The sequence below is a fragment of the Labrus bergylta genome, chromosome 20 (genome assembly GCF_963930695.1).
Source record: "Labrus bergylta chromosome 20, fLabBer1.1, whole genome shotgun sequence".
Classification (NCBI taxonomy): domain Eukaryota; kingdom Metazoa; phylum Chordata; class Actinopteri; order Labriformes; family Labridae; genus Labrus; species Labrus bergylta.
Window position 1 is genome coordinate 15,142,027 of NC_089214.1, and position 25,764 is coordinate 15,167,790.

General features: G+C 39.7%; 1 protein-coding gene across 1 annotated transcript in view; it reads right to left on the reverse strand.

The window, feature by feature from the left end:
- Positions 1-215: 215 nt before the first annotated feature.
- The window catches only part of si:dkey-225n22.4 (collagen alpha-1(XXI) chain), a 60,422-nt gene continuing 34,873 nt past the window's right edge, over positions 216-25,764 (reverse strand). The window contains exons 20-28 of the mRNA XM_029277953.2: positions 21,736-21,807; positions 21,210-21,245; positions 18,461-18,505; positions 13,137-13,169; positions 12,119-12,265; positions 11,800-11,854; positions 8,452-8,646; positions 5,971-6,048; positions 216-5,482 (exon numbers count right to left, since the gene is read on the reverse strand). Of these exons, the coding sequence (XP_029133786.2) occupies positions 5,295-5,482; positions 5,971-6,048; positions 8,452-8,646; positions 11,800-11,854; positions 12,119-12,265; positions 13,137-13,169; positions 18,461-18,505; positions 21,210-21,245; positions 21,736-21,807 (849 nt within the window). The 3' untranslated portion in view covers positions 216-5,294. The remainder of the gene's footprint in view (positions 5,483-5,970; positions 6,049-8,451; positions 8,647-11,799; positions 11,855-12,118; positions 12,266-13,136; positions 13,170-18,460; positions 18,506-21,209; positions 21,246-21,735; positions 21,808-25,764) is intronic.

Sequence of the window (25,764 nt, forward strand, 5' to 3'; positions counted from 1 at the left end):
ACTCACTTGACTTGAACTTGCATCATTGTCAGCGTATGAATGTGTATGAATGGGATAAGTTGCTTCTGATGATCATTTTAAACTGCAACCACTATCATCAGTGAGACCAAGAGATGACCAACCCTACCACTGTTTGTTAAATATGATCACATGTGGAGCTTAACTCAGAACAGAGCACATTTCCTTATAGAAAAATAATAAGACAAGAGCCTGTGATACATTTACTGAAGGTTTATTTCAATACAAAATCATTTTACAACTCATAATGCAATGTAATCCGACAAATATATATATATAAAAATACCTTTGTAAACATTACATTTCTCCAGCATACGGATATTATCATGAACAATTTGAAAAGGTTATTAACTGACGCATTTTTTTAAAAGTCTATCACAAATACAGAACACGGGCAACATAATGCAAAATATCCTGGACAAGAACCTTGTAAGTGTGTTTTGAGTGTAATCACAAAGTTTTTAATCACATTGAAAAACTTCAACTCAAATCTTGTCACCCTCTGCACAGGAAACTAAACATGTCCCCATCCGCACAGGAAAATAAACCCCAACATAGCACCGACTGCATTGATGACCTTAACTGATATGCTGACATCTTATACAGCAAGTGTCAGAACTTACTCATTTATATCAGAAGAAAAGAATATACTGGCTATACTGTGTTAAAAACCAAACCTAGGCTACATCTTTCAGTCACAGCATTAAATATGAGACTGTATTCAGCAGAAGAAACAACAGAACAGGACTGCAGCTTTCTCTGTGAAAAAAAGCAAAAGTAGCATGACAGTGAAGTAGTGCTGCAAAAAGCTGAAGGTAGGAGTTTGACTTTCAGGCCAAAGACCTCGTCCGATCTCATACCAACGATCAGTCTTACTTTATTTCACCCTCAACCATCATTCTCAGGCTCTTTTCCCTACAATTTACCTATGGCCAGGTCAGCAAAACATCATTTTGCATTGTTGGTAGACACCAACAAACATGCCATTTGTCATTTGCTGTAAGAATTTGTTGACAGAAAACTGTTGATGAACTTCCTGTTTGCTGATGATGAAACATTTGGTTTAAAGGGTTGCTCTTTCTATCTTTTAAGTAGTGATCTTCTGTAAAGTCAGGGAATTTGCAAAAGGCAGATTAAACATCGTACGTTATAACAGAAGCACAAGAGGTTTAGGAATCCTGACGTTTATTTTCTAGCATGTGTTGAGCTCCGGGACTCCTGGATCCTACATTTCCCAGATTGCAACAACAGGTATGGCTGCAATGTGATATTATTTTCACTATCAATCCGTACTGTGTATTTCCAATACTTAAGGAATATTTTCTTGTCAGTACGATGCCAGAAATTATGAAAAATCATCATCCGTATTGATCCAGAGCACAATATGATTTTTTACAGTAAGCTATAGCTTTTTTTTTTTGGTTAGCCAAAAGTCCAGAACTCTTAAGTTTGGAAGCTGGAACCAGCATGTTTGACATTTGGTAATTAAATTTCCTTCACTCATACTTACAGTTTTAACTAAAGGTCCCATATTATCCTCCTTTTCAACCAGTTTAAATGAGTCTCAGGGGTCCCCAAAACATGTGTGTGAAGTGTATTGTTTAAATCCACTCTGATCCTGTATTTGATCATGCCTATAAACCCCTCAATTTCACCCCCGTTCAAAACAGGCTGTTTCTGTGTCTGTACCTTTAAATATAAATGATCTGTGTCGGACCACGCACACATCTGAAAAGGCAAAAAAAATGGAGAGGATGGACTTTTCTCATAATTTGGGGAGCTTGTAGACAGAAATATTGTTTGAATAACTATACAGGGGTATGGATAACCAGATTTCTCAGTGTGCATAAAAACGCAGTCACTGTGTCCACAAGTCAAAATATAATGTACATTTTTTGAAGGTTTCTTAGTTAGCACATGTCTAATCCCAAGAGGATGAACCTAAGTGTTTTTTAGGTTACTAAAATAAATGACTATTTTATTTGTTTCATCAAACTTTTGAATGGGATGTGATAAGCAACAAAAGCATCAATAGGGGCTGCTCACTCTAAAATGTTACTCTAAATTTAAATAATATGAGGGATGAAGTCTAAGAACCCAAGAAGCTGAAAGCTAAAAGCAAAGTTTGGCAACATGCAAAGAGTTAGTCTAACATTGTTACTCTTCCAGCAGGTATGTTGGCTTTATGCTTGCTTAAATTCTTCCCACTTTGTGTTACTTCAAAGACTCTGTACTCTTGCTTACAGCGCTGATACTTTGAAATCTGCCAAGCTTATTGACAAGACAACAATAACAGGTGAGAACAACAACAGAAAGGAAACTGGGATCCTGAAGTCTGAACCAAAAAGATAGGTGCAAACACGTCTGTGACTCCACCAGGCATTTGGAAGGGCTCCAAGTGTTTGGCAGAGTTTTCTGATGACATGTTTGTCTTATCAGGCCTCACCATACACTGACTTTTTATGTCTCTCTTTTGGGGAAACTGGGACAAGAGCCATTTTCCATAAAACAACCAGAATGCCCCTTAAATGGCTATGGAATTGACTGTCTTCTGAATGCTTAAGAAAAAATATGTCTTTCTCCTTGCTAATACATCGCTAAACTGCTTATTTCTGTAGTTGCATGTTTCTGTTTTTTTGTCTGTATCAGCTAATATGATGCTGTGGCAGCTTATTGTTGCTAAATCCCTCTACCTGGAACAGAAACAGCTGCTCAATTTGGCTCCATAGAACTGCTCCTGATGTACCGCCATAACTTCATAGAGATGATGTGACTAAAAATGGTTGATCTGAATTCTTTTTACTGAATACAATGACTTTAAATGGGCCATAGAAAAGTAAAGAAACAAATTGTAGTTGCTTTTAACTAGTTATAAAGGTTAGTGTGACCCCAGTCTTTGAACCTTTCAGCACTCTATGAATGTAAATGCAATGTAAACGCTGTCATTTCTTGGTCTATAACATCCCAGAGTAGTGCCTCTTTATCTGCTGAGTTTCAGTTCAACAGCAGAATATAAGCTACACAGCGGCTTCACTCTCACTGTCTTCATCATGATGCAGATTTGCAGTAAACCAGCAAGCTTTTTTTCAGGTCTGTCCTCAAGAGTAGAAGAAAACTTCTCAAATTCTTGTTTTTTAAGAGGAGGTCGCCATGTGGCATCGGTTAGTTTGCACGTCCCATGTACAGAGGCGTTGGCCCTCGAGGCAGATGGCCCGGGTTCAAATCCGCATGATATTCCCACCTCCCTGAATATCTGATTCTAGCCACTTTCTTGTCTCTACAGTAAATATATTTAAAAAAAGCCCAAAAGTAAACCTGAAAAAAAAAAAACTTGCATGCTATCATTTGCTTAACCATTCCACATAAATGTATTCACTTCGCTAAAGGCTGAAAAGCAATCCATGAGCAAACAAAATAAATGAATGAATGCACCTTGTTTAACACAGGCATTTCGAAACACATTTTAGATATCCTCAACTCGGTCTGCAGATCACGTTATTTTCCTTTCTATTTTCTTAAATGTCTGCACCCTTAGGATCAGTAGCCGTCAGTAAATGATTCAAAATAACACATCAACAGTATAACTCAACATAATATATATTTCAGATTTGCATGTTTACTTGTCACTGCAAAAAAAGAACCACTGATTGCTGCAGTTACATTGAAATGATTTTGGTCAAATGGTGTGCCGTCTTACAAGTGTTTAAATAAAATTGAAAAAGTTAGAAAATAGCTAAGGCTGCCAAACTTCCATCTTCTTCTGTTTCTCTTCAAGAGAAATCTAATTTCCATTCACATTTTCTTGAATGACTTCAACTTTTATGTGTGAGAAGAGTGACTTTATGCTGCAGTCATATTATGAGTATAACACGACTGTTACTACTGATGTTTGTTTTTTTGCTGTGGAAATGAAATACAATACATTAATAATGAAGACATGTTAAGTTAATAATTTCAGTTTAAAACGGCAAAGATCCTCAACAGCAAACTGAAATGGGAGTAAAATAAAAACGGGGACAGGTTAAATTCTTAAGAAAATCTACTGCTGCTGAAGTAAATTTTTAAGAATGTATGGCCGTGTATGCATTGTAAAGGCATGCACGATAACTCTTTGGCAAACTAGAAAATAATGACAGATACAAAAAGACATTTAGCACAAACCAAGAATGCTCCATGCTCTATGGATAATCTTTGAGATAATAATCCAAAAACCATAATCTAACCCCAGCTATGATTTCACAAGAATTGGTGTTTTGAAATGTTCTCTAAATTCCACAGAAATTGTAGATACAATCAGTTCACTGAGTCAGTTGAACTGAAGGCAGAAATAGTCTCACAAGTTGACATTACCTCATTGGATCATACCACAGGTATGCTGTGTACAGTTTTACCATTCTGCGGTAAATGATAGATAGATAATTATTCAATGAATAAATACTCATTTGACGTGTACTTTGGCACAAGTTCGTCAGGATCAGGCTAATATAATTCCATTGCTTTATTAGCCTCAGGTTTCATATACAGTAATCTCTCAGACTAGGACCTCCTCTTTTTTTATTTTACAACTGTATGTTAAAGATTTGTTGCAGATGTTTAGACAAAATCCTGTTGAGGTTAACCTGTTAGCATCTGGTCTTGCTAGCATAGCCTAAATTATTAGCTCAAACATTAAGGATAAGTCAAGTAAAATAAGAGGTACACAGACTTCATCATTTAGTGATGAGGTAAAGCTTAGGTAAGAATTATGCATTCTGTGCCCACAGATTACAAACCAATACACACAGATTGCATCTCCTTGCGTACACTTTGCAAATCTGTGTGCACATTTTACTAAACTTTTCTGTGGTTTACAAAGCTGTGCCCACAGATAGCAGAACTCTGCACAGTTTACCAATGTGTTTGCACAGTTTATAACTCCGTGCTCACAGATTGCATATCCATGGGCAATGATTTACAAAAAGCCTTATATTTTTTTCTTTCCTGAGCCTTACTCAAACTTAGAAAGTTTTACAAGAGAGTTGACCTAGTTGTCTGGTACCTCAGTAAGCTAGGCTGCTAGCATGCTGTTCATTATCATGAACCAGTGCCTTTCCTATTTCAGTTTATTTCAACTAATGAGGTTGTTTGTGCCTCCAGAGCAGCTGTTCTCCATACACACTTTGTCATAACAGACTCAACAGTCACACACATCTCTGTAAATCAGTGATTCAGTAAATCGTTCCTGGAAACACCTGGGTGTTTGAGTCAATAGCAGCCTCCCACACACTGCTTGAACATCAGACATTTGGTCCTTTGCTGTAATGTTCCCTGAGGTTGTAGGTCTGATAACACATGGAAAGATCACAAACCCCTGGAAGCCCCGGGTTCCCTCGTTTACCGGGGTCTCCTGGTGGTCCTGGTTTTCCAGGAATGCCCTGATTTCCTGGATGGCCAACTCCATCGAAACCGCGAGGACCCTGAATTCCTGCAGCGATAAAGAAAGAAGAAAATAAGGAAAACACAGCTGGTGATGGTTCTGCCTCATTAACGGAAAGAAAGTGAAAGGTTTCATTAAGCGTTACCATAGTTCTTGCTCTATGAACTAAAAATATCACATGATGGATCATTAATTACATCTGTTCATACATTATGGGAAGAGTTAATAAGCTATTATAGCTTCCACAGAGATATACAGCACACACTGTCTGTGACATGCCCTCTCTTCTCCTTCACCCCACCTCCCCAAGCTGTCACAAAGAGTACTGGATGAAAATTAAATACTAACAATGCTCGCTCCCATGTCAATTAAAATATATGAGACCACAAACAACCATGATTCATCTTTGTTGAAAGTGCAATGAAGCACAGATCAGACGTCAAAGACCATGGTGAGGCTGCTCAAACTGCTCCAACTCCACATAACAGCTAATTGGGTAAAGACATAACATGCTGATTGGTGGGCTTTTTACATACCTGGCTGTCCAGGTGGTCCTGGGGGTCCAAGGTACCCTTCCCCTTTGCTGCCTTTGAGGCCCCTTGGTCCGATGTCACCTGGGGGAAAAATATGACTGCTTTAAAAAAAATAGCAGAAGAAATACAAGAAATGCATAGCTTTCCCTTCAAGCTTTCTATGTCCAGTCATGTGCTGTGTAAGAGTCTGCATGATAAAACTAAAGGAATGTACTTCTCTTATTCTTTATTTCAACTTGAATATGATGTCATCAAGTTTTAGCTCAGCACTTATTTGGAAGTTGGGGTATAAGTTGTGTCCTCAAACACTGAAGGGGGCAGCTTTATGGCATAATCAATGTTGTACCTCTTCGACTTTTAGAAAGGGTCATGACGAGGTTTATCTTATCATCCAAACCATTTATGTACTTGTACAAAAAATGTCAGTCTTTGCAGAAGTGTGAAACCAAAGATTGATAATGAACCTCTCTGAAATAGTCTTTATCTGTTCTTCCAACCACTCAAAGTGCTTTAAGGCACGGTCACACTGACAATGTTGTCATACCATGCTGAAGCACGATTGCCAATCTGCCCATCAGGATCTGATTTAATCAAATCATACTGATTCACTCGTCAAGGGAATAGCTTTCAGGAATAACTTGGGGTACACTGTCTTCCTAGAGGACACCTCACCTTGTGGAGGATCAAACTGCTAAGCTTCCGATTGATGGACAACCAAGCAGCAAAAGAAAGATTGAAGTATAACAGAGGTACACAGTTTTGGCAGGAACAGGCACGAACCAGTTGTTATCTGACCTTTGGTTCAGCCATATCATAAGATCCTGTTTTGATACACGCACACATGCACACACGCACACACGCACACACACGTGCACACACACACACGCACGCACGCACGCACACACACACACACACACACACACACACACACACACACACACACACACACACACACACACACACACACACACACACACACATCCTGTTATGAAACCACCTGCCTTTCCAGATAATGTTCTTTAGTTCTTTTTAGTACACATGCTGTAATTGCTTGGTGGTTTGATTGCCCAAAAAAGAATGATGGTGATGATATAAAAGAACTGCTCCCAGTGAAATAAACAGATCCTCGATTCATAAAGCCATAAGTGTCTGTCCAATTATTTAAGAGCTCTTGCTCCACGACACTATACCTGAAAAGCATCAGAAGTGATCGATCTGACCTCCATTCAACAGAAATAGTATTTTCTGACTATGCCTGTATTTTTAGAGATATGACAGTGGATAGAGTCAGAAACCAGGGAGAGAGAGAGTGGGGTATGACATGCAGGAAATAAGCCACAAGTCAGATTCGAATCAGGGCCGCCCGCTTGGAGGACTACAGCGTCCATACATGGGGCGCGCACACTAACCACTGCTCCACCAGCGCCCCTAATGTTCTATTGTTGAACTGGGACTCTTGGGAAACAGACAAACAGGACATACTCCAGGTGATGTTATAGACCAAGAAACAGCACACGGACAAAAGTAAGCCTCGGCTGAAAGTCGTTTATTGCTAACAGCTGAATTCACCAGAATTACAGAGAAAATGGCATCCGTTCCCAGAGGCATATCTTTGTCGTGAGGGCGGGATTGACTATGATTGTTTGAGTTTAACACCCCCTTCCCCCCTCCCCAACACTTGCGCCTAAACATACTTCAAACAATATTGCCTGAATAGATCTCCAGTACTCTTTTTAACTGATCTGTATTTCTATTAAGTGTAGCAACTTGCAAAAGCCATAAAAGTCCGCCATCTGCTTCATTGACTTGATGAAATTGTTCTACATTTTAGTTCCTTAAAAAACCTTGAGAAGCTCCAAGATTCTCGATCCTATACTTCATACATTCATTTTTGATAAGAGTCATTTTGTAGACCCTCCCTTGCTGGTGAATTTCCATCTCTCTCAAACTTAAATTTCCACTATATCTTTCGGTCTCTTCCCTCATTTTGACACCTCTAAAGTGTCGGATGATCCTGAGCCATTGAGTGGAAATGGTACATAGCAGTGGAGAGGTACAGTTTGGCGTCTGTCACGGATGATTAGCCACTCTCTGTCTTGAAGTGGTGATAAATCAACGACAGCTCAATGAGATGGGTATGCATTTTGTATTTGTTGTCTTTTGCTCTGCTGACTTTTCACTGATGTTCACTTGTTTAATGATGTTGTTTTATGGGGTACAGTGAACATCAACACATCCAATTTGTTCCTCGTTGACACCGTTTTGATTTTAATCGTTGATGAAAGCGGCGGTAAATTTTGTCCTTGCTCTTGTTCATGAAGTTGTGTTGTTATTTACTGTCTTGTTTTTGTCAGGGTAAAGAAAGTGATTGAAACATTTTTGTCAAAGTTTCAGACAGTGAATCAAAGACCGCTGGCTTTAACACAAGCACTGAATACAGATTATAGTCACCTGCCTTGAGGTTCCAATCAGGGATCAATTTACCTTTTAGGCCTGCAGAACCCTGCATACCAGGGGGTCCTGGGTATCCAGGAGATCCACTCCTGCCAGGGTAGCCTGGAGTTCCCATGGAGCCTTTGGGTCCTGGTGCTCCTTGCTCCCCTGGGGGTCCCTTCACACTGTGGCAGGATTCACACCTTGCTGGTTGAGCCAGGCTCTGGAGCAGTGCTGGAAGCTGATCTGTGGGGCACAAAGAGGAGCATGCTGAGGAATCCATCTATGTAGAAAGTATTATGTAAAGCTGCTTCTAAGATAGACTAACCACCAAATATTATAAGCATTATTACAAAGAAAAGCCATATGAATACAGTGAGTATTCTGCCAGCACAGTGAAGGAAAAATATGCAATGTGCGATCATGTCGTTCAAGTGAATCTTAGCTATAACTCACAGTCTTTATGTTTATCTGCTGTTCTTTATGTTTCACACAATACCTGTATTTGCATCATGATTCTTCTGAATCCAAAATATAACCAACAAGCATTTTGGCCTCAATTGTTCTGAGGGTATCTGATAGCTAGCTTGAACTTCATTTGACTGCATCAAAATGGTGTGAAAGCCTGGACCTTACAGCCAGGCTTCCAACCAATGAGTAAAATGTATGAATGCTGAGTGAGAAAGTACTGTTGTTAATTCCACAAAAATTATATCCGGTAACACTTAAAATTAAGGTCACGATATTCATTAGCTGCTTATTAGCATGCTAATTATTAACATAGTAGCTGCAGTTCCTTACTCTATGTGACCATAGTCTGTAGCTTATAGTTCATTAAATAAGAGTTTGCCCTCAATGCTCCCCTTATTACTGCTCATTGATAGGAAGTTAGGAAGTTGTTGAATTGAATTGTGATCTTAAAATGCTTTCGCTTACTTCTACTTAATAAGGGGTTTTCGAAAAAAAATCATAGTAAGATCATAATTCATGTTTAACAACTTCCTAACCTACCATGAATAAGCAGCACTACTGAGAGTAAACTTGTAATTAATGGCCTATTAGCTACAGAATAAGGTCATGTAGAATCAGGTTAGCACTTAATAATGACTAAGAAGCAGCCAGTATGCTGCTAATAAGCAGCTAGTTGATAGTGAATATTGTGGCCTTAATTTAAAGTGTAACCGGAAATGTAAATAAGCTATGATTTCTCACTCAGCATGCACACAGACTTTTGGGATGTGTTTATTGTGAATGCTCAGATCATTATAGCAATGAAATTGTGATCAACTGCGCAGCTGTAGTATGTATTTTTTAACGTCAGAGACATTCAAAGATTTTTCATATTTAATTTTAAAGGTCTTACATGCATCCAAGATTTCAATAATCTCTGGATTTTTCCTCTCTGCTGCAAAGGTAATGGAATCTGTAACCAATCAGGAACCAGCTTCTTACAGAAACATCTGGTGTTTTCACATTCGGGCTGGGAAAGAGTTACCCAATAGAATAGAGGGGGTTCCCATCAAAGCTATGCCCATAAACTGTCCAATATATCAAACTTTACTTATAGCTTTAGTGAAAAGCACCATCTCCATAATTGTTCTTGTGTACCGCTTCTGTACAAGCGATTAGATCTGTATGTAATCAGAAACAAATTTCATTTTTGCAATTTCTTCAGGCTAAAGAATTGATGTGACTTTGTACAAAGTTTTTTTCTGCTCAATTATGGAAAGGGAAAGCAGCCCAACAAGAGTCATCCACAGCAGCTCATTAAACTGTACCTGAAGCAATCCACAAACCAATTTGATTACCTGATTAGTGTAAATCTATCCAGTCCCATGTAGCCGATGCTGAAAAGAGTTCTAATCAGCCATGGAGCAACAGATAAGGTAAGATAGTATCCCCTCAAGCCATTCATTTTTGTTCATACACATTTATAAAACTGAGCAATGTAATTGTAACTTAGCATAGCACGTGCAATTCAACATAACAACCACTTTAAACCCGGCAGTGTCAAGAGCGAGCCTAGGCTACAAGTTTCCTCTTTTTTCTTTGTCCTTGGGTACGTCCAATGACTCCTAAGTTGCATTCATTCACTTGCATCCCTTACTTGCGTTTTCGTCCCTCCCACAAAAGATGCATGGAGAGACTCAAGGAAATGAAGCCGAGGAGGGAGGGAACAAGGAAATATGTTTTAGGAGACGTCCTTTCCTCTGAAGTATCACGTGATAGCGACATACGTTTGTCATGATGACTTCAGCTGATCATCACTCAGCTGTCAGTCTTCTTTTACAGCTGTAAGTGTATGCACACATGTGTACTGTATAAATTCTAATTACACAGTAACAGTGTTTATTATCTGTATGTTACCTGATTACAGACATCTGCACACAATGAACTCCCTGCAGTCTGTTTGAGCTCTGATTTAAACCATACAGACCATTTCTACAGAAGAATGCTTTATTATTAAATTATTTATTATTTGATTTGATTTGTATTGACTGATAATCTTGTGAATTTAATATTTTATGATTATGTTTCATAATCTATCCGTCCATAAAAAAAACTCCTAAAATTATTTATTCGGTTTTAAAATTCAGGAAACATGAAAAATCAACAATAAAACCACTAATTACATCAGCCTTATATGAACTTTATTGACAAGAAGATGAATGTCAAAAGTGTTCCTCACAAACATCCTCATGCCAAACCCTTTTTTAATCCCAGCTCATCACATGCCGACTCTTTAGAAACTGACAGGTGTTTATTGTCTGTTTAAGCGTCCGTTATGTCCATTTAGCGTCTTTTTTAATGTGCTTTTTTTCTGTTATCAAACTCTGCTGATGTTAATGGAAGTCAGATCTGCTGCAGCCTTTCTTGAAGGCTGCTCTCGTGTATCCTTGCTCATCAGATCTCCTTCCTCAATCCTCTCTCCTCCAAGCAGCTTTAGTTGCTTTGGGACTCTTCTTAAAATGGCAGGGCCAGAAACTACTTCCGGTTCGAGCGAGGAGCGAGGGGACAGAATGTTAGAGACACGAGATGCACCTTGTGCATTTCCCCAGTGTTCCTGCCCTCCCTTGTTTTTCTTCTTGTATCTGTTTGTCTCTGGGCGTTCCCATCCTCAGTTCTCCTCACCTGCTCTACCCCCTGCCTCCTTCAGCCTCCTGTCTCTCATCAAATCATCAGCCTATGGTGCATATATTCCCTGGTTCTTCAGTCCTTCAGTATACTTCTGTGGGACTACATTAAGGCCAGCTGGTAACTATTGTGCATATAGACATTATTTCCGTTTGTGTTGTCAGCCTACTAACCTGTTTCTCTTTTCTGTTAGATGTATGTGGAGTTTCAGACGGAGGCTTTTGAACTTGGATTCTCATAAAAGACAAAAAACAAGATACTTACTACGCAGGACATCCGAGCAGAGCTTAAGAAGATGTTCATCTGAGGGAGGTTTGCCCTGCAACACAAAATTACACTTTGATTCAGCTTAGTCAACTCTGGGACTGGGAAAACCCAACTTGTGGTTGAGCATGCCTAAGGATTTACCGGATCTGCTTAACCCTCCATTCTGTGCCTTCTCAAAGCCCACACACACTCATTACTCACAAACATAACTCCCCACCCCAGACAGGAAAGTCTCTGACTGCTTCTTTAAGTGCGTTTTCTTTCTTTTCTTCCAAAGATCCACTCAGTAGTGATGGTCAGGAGGAGAATAACTCACAGGTTTTCCAGGGTATCCTGAATGACCTGGTAGTCCCGGCAACCCGTCCTGGCCAGGAAATCCCCGGGGACCAACAGCACCCATATGGCCCATCTCTCCTTTCTTTCCTTCAGTCCCCCTAAGGCCAAAATCCCCTGTCACTCCTTTCTGAAAGATCAAGAGAGAGGACAGAAAATCTCAGATTGCAAAAGAAAAAAAAGTGAAACTGAGGCAGAAAGAAGAAATCGACTTTTTGCTAAATCTTTCTCCCAAAAATTTGACCTCAACACTGCTTTGTATAAAAGTAACCTGCATGGACTTACTGTCAAGGTTTAAGAGATACTTTTTGGGTTAAAGAAAATGCTAAACAAAGAGTGTGAGGTCTTCATGAATGCACTGATTTAAGCTCCAATCATTAGCTGTCAGGCTAATTAGCTCACTATAAAGTGTTGCTAATGTCTGTAACTTACAAAGCAAAAGGTCATATCTTTAGCCTTGGTGACTACATTAGAGTGTGAACTTACAGGTAACATTCAAAAACATATATTTTAATTGAATTATTAAATTATATCCCCATTGTGAACACTGTTGGATATTCTGCCTGGTGTACATTTGAAATGTTGTAGACTTCCCCATCTTTGTTGTGCAGGAGTTCGCTTTGAAAGTAATGACGGCATTATTTTACATTCTTACAAACATATTGAAAGTGATTTAAAAAGCTTGTTAAAAAGGTGGGTCGTTTTTCTTCTATTAAATAGTGTTCAATCAACATGCTCAGCTAAGGGAGGCTGTATCTCCATAATTTGTGATTCTGCTGACAGTACAGTAAGTGTTTGATATTTCAGATGTGTTCGTCTTCTGAGAGACGGCTTTTGTGATGTATATTTTTGCCCATGGGGCCAGATTTCCCCCCAGCCTGGAGGTATTGGCTCTGCAAGTCGTCTATGGCAGCCGTACAGGCTTGACAGGGCTTCTCAGTGCGCTGCAGAATAAGACAGAATGGATTATATCTAATACCGCAAAGTCTAATTCGACAAACCTCTCCTTTCCATCCCCTGGGTCCCACTTCGCCCTGATGGAAGAAAGGAAAGAGAGCAGGGAAGGGTGGGGTGGAAGAGGGAAGAGGGAGAAATAGAGAGAGACAGTTAGAAAGTTCTGCTTACATATCAAAGACAGAGTTGGTATGTCAGACGAGCTATCCTCGCTGCTCCACATTGCTGATGCAGAATGGCTCTCTTTTCTATCAAAACCCCTGGCTTACAAAACATTTTAGATTGGTTATTGTAATGCTTTCTCTAAAGCCATTTTTGTGCTTCTTCTTGTAACTTGATGAAAACTGCATCTTCGGATCCACTCGTCCTTAAAAAAAAAAAAAAAAAACACCATCCAGTAGTAACACGTATTCTGTTAAGAGTTTTCTTTTTCAAATGAAGTATAATAAGGATTTGTCTGAGGCTCTGGGTGTGTTCTGTTTGCTCGACAGTGCTTACTCTTTTCCATTTTAATCCATAGATGCCTTTTCCTGAAATGTAGCTTGGTCTTTAGGAATCACCTGTATCAATGTAGTTTACTGTCATGTGGATAATAAAGGCACCACCCATATCCAATAGGAGACTCATTAGAAAGTCAGTGATGCGACTTGGGGGAGTTTAGGTAGGGTCAGCTTTATTCAAATCTCCACTTGTGTGCAGACAATTGATGGTAGCTATATTGGCATGTTCTATGACCTTGCCACTGGGCTGCAAGCTTTTTGGAGCCATGTGTTTTAACACTGTTGAAACATCCATGCAGGCCTGGGGGCTTTATAGATCTTTAGTGGCTCTGTACCTACAAAAGTTTCTCAGAAAAAAAAACAGAAACCCCTTTCAGTTATTGGCTGTCACCTCCTTATTTCACCCAATAAATTTCAACAAACATGTCTATCTCATAAAACATCAAACACACTTCAATTTGAATCAATACACCCATCAAATCTGACCTCACAACACCCTGTGACATAATTTCTCTTGCGTCATTGCAACAAGTCTATTTTCTTCCAACATATTGATTGTGCATTGCGCTTAGAGAGCAGGTCTAAAACATAGGACAGGAGCTGCTGCCAACATTACTCTTACACTTTGTGGACTGTATAGAAAATGCATTAGACTGATCCTGGTAAAAGGGTCACTTTATCTGTAATGGATGTGCTCAACAACTCTCCATGCCGTGAACCTGTGCCTCCTTCGCAGGCTCAATCTCCTTCCTGTATTTCCTCACTTCCTCCATGGTGAGATTTCACATCACAGAGAACAGCTTTTGTGTTTTATTAAGCTGACTATTTCATGACCCTGAGATGATACTGTGCTAATCTACGTCACATGCTGAACTCCAGCCTTTTATTGCAAACTTCAAAGATTGAGAATCTAGGTCGTATTCTATATATGTACGTATATATCATAAAAACTACAAACCATTGCCTCACAGGTTGTATTCCCTTTGCCCACCAGTCGAGTTGCAGTTTACATCCATCTGTAACTTTCTAACAAAAAGAGGGCTCTAACGGATTCATTAATTTAAAATAGCTTTCTTCCAGAAGACGTATGAAACATTTTTTTTGAAAAGGAACAAAAAAAAATAAAAAAATGCAACAATTGAGAGGAAGCATCCATCAAGCATTTATAAGATATTGCGTTCACAAATATGGATACTTTATAGCTATTGCTAATTTCCAACTCTTGTTCCTAGTTGGGTAATGTATTCACAACCTTAATGTATACTGCCAGTGGAAAAGGGATGGGTCAGGATTTTCATATATTCAAATAGTCATCAATTACATTTTTTTAAAGTTTTTGCGACTATTATCTCATCTTAAAAAATAGTTCAAGTTAAAAAACATTAAAGACTTTTCAAAAGTAAATATGCTTTGACAGGTCTGTCCTTAAGAGCAGAAGAACACAACTTTACAAATGTGTGTTTGTTGAATGGAGGTCGGATTGATCATGTCTGATGCGTTTCAGGTCTAGAAAATCTAAACACTTATTGGCTTTTATGACAAAGTGTCAAGCAGATGTGTGGCTCAAGTTGAAATGATTGATCTGTAATGGATTGTTAGCAACACTTTTATCCAGATAAATCTATTTATAGAGATCATTAAATCATTGTTAGATTACCACCAATAGGAAGTAGTATGTCTTTAACCTGGATAACACCCCGCCTCGTTTCGCTGTCCACACAGACTGTTTCTCCAATCTACACCAAAGCATGTTGATACAAAATTGGTCAATTCAGTTCGCACTACAAATGTAGAAGCAATTGGAAACCAGAACACTTCCCATGCTGACAATCCAGGCCCCCGTGGACAGATTCAACATTTATATGCAGATTCTGTAAATAGGGATTACAACGGAGTAAACTAAATCTGCTGATAAGGACTTAATCCTTCAGCAGAAGAACTTGAGTGCATTCAGGTAAAGAAACATTACAAATATATTGCTTTGGTCTGCATTGTTTTTGACAGGTGTTTGTATTATAACATGCACAGGAGGCTCACTTTTCTCCTGTAATGTATAGGCCAAATTACCTCGGGGCCTGAAACGTTTCATAATGAGGAAGGAAACCAGGAAAATAGAACAGGAATTCAAATGAACAGCAGCGCAGAGATACATTTATTTCACCCAGCACACGAATAAGGAAGTCTGTCTCAAGACAAAAATATGTCATATTCGTTTGAGCAGTAACACACTTGTGATTCACTGCTGGTGCATTTAGCCTTGAGAGCGTGTGACATGGAGGCTGGGCTGCTCTCGACACTGTGGAATTACAGAGTGTGAACATTAAGCAGCATACTGAGAAATACAATCGTTTTTATCTGTCTCAAGAGTCACAGACGAGACTACACAACTCTTCAGATGATGAAATGTAGCTTCTGCCTGGCTCTCACACATACACCCACCCACACGCACACACACACACACCCACACACCCCTGACTGGATTTATGGTCCAAACCTCATCCAGGCATCCAGGGATGTGAAGATCAATGCCTCGGCAATCGATGTATACAGATCAATTCTCAAATGCTACTCATTTGGTATTGTTCCTATTAAAAAGGATCGATTGCAAAGCTTAGCATGAGAGCTGGGAATTGCAGATCACATAGCAATTCATATCACTATGTTTGTTCATTACAAATTATTGATGAGGATGGTAATCTCGACACGGATAAACATGTTGAATCAATTATGCAAATGTTCCTCTCTCACCTTCTGGAGCCTCATTTCACCTTGTTGTCAAGATTCCAATCATTTCCCATGCATTGTCTGCTTGCAATTTTAAAAGATATCTCATCCACATAGTTGGAATTCAGACTTCAACTAATGTTTTATCTTGACCTTTCAGATGGTTTAAATTGAAACAACAAACCAAAACGATCCCTGTCCAACAGCCTGTTACCACAGATGGTGGTTTATTTTCTTAATTTGAAGCGCTCATGACCTCGATATAAGAGCGTTTCTTGCTAGCGCTTATTGTTGCTAGGTTACGAAAGTTAACTTCTGCTAACTTCTGTAATGGTGGTAAGGTGTGTTTTAGATAGCTCCGTCTGCTTCATATTTCATTCAAGGAAATAGCACCAAGAAAACATGAAAACGATGTAAAGAAGTTGTCTCCTGGCATTAGCAGCATCTCTGGACCTGGAGATTGTACCCTCGAAAAGACGAGTCAGACTAGCGTCTCCTCCGCCCGCCATTGCTGTGAGGGGGAAGTGACATTGATGAGCTAGGCGCTGTTCTGAGAGTTTAACTTCTTTTTTACTGAGAGTGCAGAAAAAACGCTGAACTACATTGGTTTTGAATATAAAACAGGCACTGATATTACTAAAAACATTGTCTGTGGACACAGGCCCTCACCAACCACAACAACACGTTCAAATACTTAAAGGAAATGACCTAAGCAGCTCTGCTTCAAGAGAACCATGACAAGCTTACGTTCCAACTTTAGGTCAAAAGAAATGGCCTCTCCGTCCCTTTTGCTTATTGTGAGATTTCCTTTATGAGCTCTTTTTGACAAGAAAACTTTTCAATCTTTGGATGCTTTAAACTACATGGCAGTGAACTCATTTGTTTCTTTGAAGTCTCCGGGGAAGACAGTTGAAGTTGGCAAAACTTGATGAAAAAAATAGAGAGAGAATAAACCAATAGGATAAGGAATAAGATAAATCAGCAGCCCTTTGGCCTCCAACCAATCAAGTTATTGCAGCAGTCGTTAGCAACAATTAGTGAGTGCAGTTATGGAGGCAGGAGATTTCGAGTTTTTTAACCCTTTTTAGATCTGACAGTGCAGGAGTGTCATAACAAAGCTCTGCTGTCATCTGGTGCTTACACGGCACTGTTTCACTGTTCTGTCTCTGTCATCTTACTGTGATCCCATCTCACTTTTGTTACACCTATCACTACCTGTAATGTTGGCAAAGCACAGGGACGACTTGGTGTCACCACTGCGTTTCTCTGTAACATTTATGTTGAAGGCGAGGCTTTACGGGGGCGTGAATATCCCACCTTGAACTGGTGATATGAAATGTGGTTTATGAAAACCTCCTGATCAAGACGATTCCTGAGAACGTATATTTTCTGCTGTGAGGGATCTCATACTCAGACATGCTGTCTGATATGCTTTCCTTCCATCACTTTGTGATATGATAGCCTGGTCTGAATTCTTAAAGTTACCATCAGTAAGACTGTAAACGGACCATTGAATTCAAGTCTAAGTCCTGTAATTCAGCCTTCTCTGCCTGAGTGTCATCATTGGCTCTTCCAACTCTTCAGGGCAGAAAGGCCAGACGTAAGCTCCTCTGCTGAGCGTTAACTTTTTAGACTGCATTTGGTTTTCCTTTGGACTGATGATTTTGACCACTGTGTGAAGAGCTTCCATGATGACTTATGCTCTCATCTCAAACGTTTCCTTTCTCATTTTGTCCTGCTCTATAGCGTGTGTTTGTTTTTATGCAGGCTTAATTTTAATCTTGTAAAGCAGCCTGTAAAGTCAGTTTAATGTTTTATATTGGTGGAGTTTATTACCACTGTATGTATTTGTGATAAAGTGTGTATGATGACTTGCATCAAAGGGTTTATGATACGACTACAAACAGGCTTCCCAAAAATGTAAACTAAAGATCTAACACCGATGCAGCTTTTTGAAAAAAAAAAAAAAAAAGAAAAAAAACCCAGCCGAGATATTCCCCTATCCATGTGCCCTTGTGGGGACATTTTGTCCCCTATCTGCCGTACATTCACACGAACACTCAAATTTGAATATCCCTGCTGAAGGCAAAAAAAGAAAACATAAGCTTCGCTGCCACCCAGTGGAAGAAAAATGACTCTGCACTCACAGGTACACCGGGCGTCCCATCTTCTCCGTCTCTGCCAGACTCGCCCTGCAAACAGATATGTCATGATTAACAGAAGGTTTGTGTGAGTTTGTTTACATACATGCCTGTGTGGCTTCATGCAGTGTGTGTGTGTGTGTGAAAGGGTGAGATTGAATGTGTGCTACAACGGGTGTGTCAATTTAGCTGTGTGTGTTGGTCCATGTCTTCATCCTGGCTGTGTGTGTGAGAATAAAGAAAAGGTCATGATTACCACTAGCAGCCAATAAGAGAAACCCGTGGAGAGAGGGGATAGGAATTGGCTAGTGGTGACCTTTAACAAACCTGACTTTTTATCTCGTGTGTGTCTTTTCTAACTGCATCCTGCAGCAGTGCACACACACACACACACACCCTGCTCTGCTCTTTCTCTCTCGGCTCCTCTGGGCTGTCACACTGTCTTCCATTAGTGCGTGTAAAGGCAAGCAACTGAATCAGAGCATTCATCACATGCTTTGATTGTTCCATTTCTGACTGATGCTGTGTTCACAATCGTACAAGTACAACAAGGTGACATCTTGTTGCTGTGCTCCTGAGCAGCAGCGGAAAACCAGAAAAACAAATTATCTGCAGCTCATATATTGCACAAGCATGTGACTTTGTTCTCTGTGAATGAAACCATTACATTAGTCGGGACTGGTTTCTTACATTTTCACTCAGACGTGAAGATATCAAAGACTACTTGAACATTCCTCTGATCCTTCTTACCACTAAGAGTGTGAAGTAAATGAGAGCAATAGAAGTGCATTGATTGTTGTTGAATCCTTATTAATAGTTTATGATAATCAGGGTCAGAGTAGTGATATGCAGCTCAGCTTTCGGGGATGTTACGTTAGCTCAGTAGCTCAATCTGTAGGGACTTGAGTTGGGAATTAGAGGGCGGACCATGCCTGGATCCTGTTTGTGCATGTGTGTTTATTTCAGCATATGTGTGTGTGTGTAGCATGTTCTACAACAGATAGAACAAATAGAATTTCCCCAAGTGGGATTAATAAAGTATATCTTCTTCTTTTTATCTGGAGCTTATGATGTCATTTATTAGCTCTGCATTTCTTAACTTGAGTTAAAATGCAAGAATACTGATAAACTTCCAGTGTTAGTGGCAAGTATAAGACAAGAAAAATATCATCTCTATATATTCTTGTATTCAGAAAAAGAAGAAGAAATAAAGATCCAGTATTAAGATCATAAAAAATGTATAGAAAAGCTTCTCCCTCTGATTCATATTTGTGTCATACCTGGAACCTATGCAAAAAGATTAGCTTTACGCTCAGTATTTAGATTTGATTCTTGACATTTTCATTTCCTTATACCTCGCATATGGCACTCCTCCTTAGTCTCAACAGAAGGCAATGGTATGTAAACACCTTTAAAGAAGTGCCTCAGTGCTACACAAAGTACCCTGCTGAGTCTTGTTTTGTTTCTATCTCCCAACAACACAAAGGATGCACATTCATGTGCAAAAAAGGGCTCATGGGAAATGAGGTACACAGTCCTGCTGACAGTTCTATGCTATGAAAGCAATGAGCCTGTGAAAGACAAGCGAAAAGACTTCTAACAAAGAAGTTAGCTCTTCAAATGATTAATGATGAAAGAAAAGCCTTTAACACCTGATTTTTTTAAACCTCAAGAATACACAGGATGTATTTTTTTTTCTCAAGACATTTCAAATGTATACGTCTGTTTTGACAAAAATGAACACTGACTAACCATTTCTTAAATATTTGAATATGTGTGACATGAGCCAGGACAGTGATATGAAAAATGACAACAAGTGAAATGCTCCTTCGCACCATAATTGACCCCTCCCCCTTTTTTTTAAACAAATGATTTGTTTTTATTTTTAAAGACTAAATGATAAATTATTAAGCCTCCTCTTTTAAGATAAGATAAGATAATATAAGATCATCCTTTATTCATCGCACAACTGAGACATGTACAGCGTTACAGCAGGCAAAGCAGGATAGCCAACAAAAGAAAAGCACACATAATAATAAACTATTGTTGTGCCGTTTTACTTGATTACTTTTTTTCATGCACTGATTGGACAAAAAACGAGCTGTTACCAGGAGTAGATGATGAAAATCAGTGAATAAAATTCATGTTTAAATTGCCAACTTGTCAAAAATGGCAGCTCTTCAAGTAGCCCCACACAGTTTCATCATTACAATCTACAATATCCTTTATTAATCCCACCAGGGGAAATCACTTTAACACTGTTAATGAGACTGGCTACAAACACACAGGATAAAATACGCATGCATGCATAAACAGGTTCCAATGGACATGCATTTATGGAGAGATGTCAGAGTGCGGGGGGTGCACATGAAAGAGCGCCAGAGCAGTTGGGGGTCTGGTGCCTTGCTCAAGAGTACCTCTGCAGTGCTCAGGAAGTGAACCGGTACCTCTCAGCTACCAACGGGACTTGGTAGTAAACTGGCGACCCTCCAATTCCCAACCCCAGTCCCTACAGACAGAGCTACTGCCGCACCGCTTTAGGGCACCTATGTTGTGTCATTTTAAAAGCAAAGGGCGACAGACCTCATAGTCATAGCTTAATTAAGTGGAAAGTAAGAACTGGCTTCTGTTCATTCTCAATGGAGGATCATATTTTGATGCAGGATTAGTGTGACTTAATTATCAACACATACATAATAGAGTCTATTCTAATGACCACGAGCACATCACTCTCTTGTTAGAAGATGAATCGTACCTGGTGTCCTTTAGATCCCGGCTCTCCCCTCTCCCCCTGAAGACACAACAACAAAATATCCGAACATGTTTAACTCACAGTTCAGTACAGATACTTGTCTTGACACTGACAGTTTGCCGTCTAAATAGCGATATGCTGCGTGATGAATTAGAACTTGAAGCATTATTGTCGCCTTGACAGCTTCCTGTTCATAAAAACAAAACACAGTGTGTTAGCCAGGCTGATCTGGCTTGTACTGTATTTAAAGCTTTTGAAGTGTGAAGGACAACCTTCAGCCCCATTAAAATGTATCATGTCATCTTAGTAAGGTATGAATTATACATTAACAAGTGTATGTATTACGTTGAGCTGTCGGCACTTCTACAACACAACATGTAAATGTAAAAACGCCTGACAACCAGAAGCATAAATCATTCATGAAGTGTCACCTCTGTTGCCATTGTAGACTTCATTATGTCCATAAAGCCATGCAGGTCTTTCTATGTATTATATGTATGTATATGTTATAAAATGCATTGACTCTCACCTTGTGGCCTTTAAACCCCGGCAGTCCAGTGGCACCCGGCATGCCTGGGAAACCTGGCTCCCCTATCGAGCCCTGCAAAGTTGAAAGATTATTGATGCTGAGAAATCAATGGATGACATTTAAGAAGGTTCATATGAAGTTTAGCCCTGCCATCAGGGGGATTAAAGGGTAGAGTGACCCAGTCCCAAGAGTCTGAGGGGTGGGGGCAATGCAAAGGTCTGTGGTTGACCCATGAATGGGATCAAGTTCAACAAGTTACCTGCTGACATATTACTGACCCAAAAGTGGAAATGTATTAACAAGTTCAATTAATTAAATTTTTAATTCCAACACGTTTCAACTTGTCTTCTAAAACCAACCTTCACTTGTTAAAACAGTGAACGTTTTGATTTGCTGAACACACATGCTAAACATGAGCATACAAAAGTTGGAAAAAAAAAAAGGGAACAACAAAAAAAAAAGGCCGGAGTACAGACAGTCGAAGATGAAGGAAATGACTGCAGCAGGAAGGAAGCGGTTAATTCTTCAGGCAAATAAAAAAAAAAAGTGAAAAAGCAGCAGGAATGAAAATCTGACTAGAAAACAGCCAGCTTCATACGGCCAGACCATTCCTCCTAATCCACTATCAGCCATTTTCGGCATACCACCTGATACCACCCTCTCTGTGGTGACAAAGCGTGCCTTTACAACCTTGCTGGCCCGGCGACTAATCCTGCTCGATTGGAAGCTCGCTCGCCCCCCCATCACATGGCCGTTGGATTAAAGAAGTCCTCTCTAATCTAAAACTCAGATTCTCACTCACAGTTCTGCCAAGACATTCCAAAGTACATGGAGTCCTTTCTTATTATATGTTGACTCCCTTAGTTTATCCCCAGATTCAGGTGAGGACTAAATCGCTCTAATAACTCCTCTACCTCGCTGTGCAGGCGGCTAGTCACCTAGCTAGTCTAATGTGCTGTCTGAGTGAATGTATGTGTGTGTGTGTCATATGTGGTTGGTTCTGACCTGAGCTGGGTGGGTGGGTGGGTGGGAGGAGGGAGGGGAATGGGTTTGTTGACAAACTTCTTCAGAACTGTATTATGCTGCATTTCCACCTGTAAGGCATTTGAGTTATCCTGTTGTTCGGCCTGAGTCACAGAGACCTGTTACAGCATGTTGTCACTCCTTTCTTGTCTAAAACAACATGATTCTTATACAGTAGGTACTTTACTGTCGGCCCAGATTTGACTCATAGATGGTTCTATTTTAATGCAAAATGTAATGTTTTGTAAATTGTCTCTTTCTGTGTCTCTGTCTGTAACTTTGTGTTTTTGCTGCTGTCTGTCTTGGCCTGGTCTCCCTTGAAAAAGAGGTTCTTAATCTCAATGGGGCCAACCTGGTTCAATAAAGGTTAAATAGAAATAATAAAATAAAAAGGTGAGGTGGAAGAGGTGCATATTTGCATTTAGGGGGTCAGTAGGGGGGATATGGATCACTTAAACAGACACTTATTTTATCCAGGGGACTCATTATAAATTGCCTTCTGGAACCGATGGTCGGTGATGACTCTCAGAAATTGCCTCACTTTCAAGGTCTCATCTCACGTACTTTGTCTCATAATAATGAACCTTGTGTATTTTTTTAAGCACATGCTGAGCAGTTAAACATCAATCTTGATCTTTTCTCTTAAGTTAATTATTTGGCACGTCATAAAGTCATTAAATGCTTGATGTATTTCCGTTTTCACACATGCACTCCTGAAAATTTCCAGAAAATTTCAGACAGCCTGCCGCTGAAATATTCCCGAGGTGCTTCTTCACACATGCACCACACAGCAGGAAGATTTCCCTGTCAGGAGTGTGTGTGTGTGTGTGTGTGTGTGTGTGTGTGTGTGTGTGTGTGTGTGTGTGTGTGTGTGTGTGTGTGTGCGTGTGTGCGTGTGTGTGAGTGTGTGTGTGAGTGTGTGTGTGGGGTAGGAAGTCTCAGGATGCATGTCAAGATAACGAACGAGCTTCAGTCCAATACTATGATGACAGGTTTGCCTTTTAATCAACTACATGTAACGGACATATTCACAGTATTTATCTACTTCATGAGGAGAGACCCTCCTCATGAAGTAGATAAAGGGTAAGTGTCAAATATTAAAAATGTGTTCAGAAATGTCATAGTCGGGTAGTTCCCAGGTGTGTGTATTAGTGCAACTGTCTATTCTGTCCCCTGTGACAACTTCTCCGGCAGCTGCAGTGAAATAGAAAATGTTTTTCTCCAGTAATCAAGCCTTTTTAAAATATGACTTAAAGAGGTGTTAGAGTGAAAACTTTTCAGGTTCTCTCATTCTCATAAAAACATCACTTTTCAAAAAGCTGAAGTCATTCCTGTTTGACGAACAGCACCTTAAAAAATACAAAGTTACCTGTAATTAAGTAATTCCTCTTTTTTTTTTAAACAACAAGGGGTTGACATTTATGGAAGTAATTGCTCAGAAAAATGTCACTTATCAAACAAGTGGCATTTTAAGCGTGTCTGTCAGTCATCAGCAGGAGCCAAACTGCAGGCTGCTGAAAGAAGGAGAAGAAGTCACTGACAGGATGAGAGGAAACAGATGGAGAATGAGGTTGGTTCAGAAAAAAGAGGAAATCTGTCACCCTGATCTCATCCTGATGCCTCGAGGGGAATCAGAAATGCCCTCACTAATCTGACCACCATGTTAAATTTTCAAGGGCTGACTTATATGTGGCCTTCAATAGATTAACCAATGACTGGTGAATAAAGATGCAAATGGTTGACTTGCTGTAGAACATACAGGATGAGTCACACACAGACACAGGGAGGGACAAAAAAAGGTGTTTGCACACTGATCTGGTTCCTGTCTATTCAAACGAGTGTGTTTTTAAACCAAGGGTCCTTTTGTGGATATTTTGGGGGCTTAATTGAAAGGTGCAAAAGGTTTTAGGCATGTCACCTTAAGGATGGTACACATTACAAGATAACCAGGCCTATTTCGGGGTTGGTTCCCCCCTTCCGAACAAAGTCAGCAAAGGCCCGATTATCTGTTGGTTCCAAAGATTCTCCCGTGGTGTGAGGTGTGTTAAGAGTGATTTTTACCCTGATCCCCGATCTGCTCGGAAGATGATTGTGGCCGCCTCAATTTGAAATCGTAAATATTTAACGTGTTCAATAATTTACGGTCAGAAATCCTATTGTGTACTGCGGGGAGAACACAGACGACGGCCAAGCATGGACTGTGTGGACGGTCTCGTGGGAACGGAACAATATCATATCAGGAAGCTAGCTGACTGAAGCAGGAAGCACAACTAACCATGGCAACGACCACAAGCACCAAGCGTAAAGTTAGATGGACTTCATAAATTCAGGGCCAACTTGTTAATTTGTTGCAACAACAAAAGTGTTTTTACAACATGTAAAACAAACCACAATCCAACTGACAAGGAAAGGAGCTTGTGTGGTGTGCTGAGTTGGTCGTCTTGCTGTACACCAAACACTCTAAGAACTGAACTGATAAATCTGTCATGATTTGTCGTCATGTGTGTGGCCTCTCACATTTTCACAAGCATTTCAGATTTTAAAAATATGTTAGCAGTGGTAACATAATCCTGTTTCACTAAAAGTTCTTTTTTTTTTTTACCTCTGACTGATTAAAATCTAACAAAGAGTACAGTCTAGACCTGCTCTTTTTCATTTTTAATTCAGTGTATAATACAGGGAAGGATTAAAAGTTACCTCACAGAAGTTGCAGATAAAGAGGCCAGATTCTTTTAACTGTTCTGCACATAAAAACTGCATTCTCACGACAGCTCACTCTGACTTTCTGCAGAAAACATACTAAGAGGCTGGAAGGAGAATCTCCAGATGAGGTCAGAGTAAAGAATATTGGGACGTTTGCGTTCACACATACAGTTCCTCCAGGAGTTTTTCAGGAGTTGAAAGCACAAATGTGAAAGCACTATTTGGGTTGCCGGGATTCAAATGTTTTTATTTTTATTTTTATTTTTTTTTTATACCTTTTCATCATTTAGATCCAAAATTTTA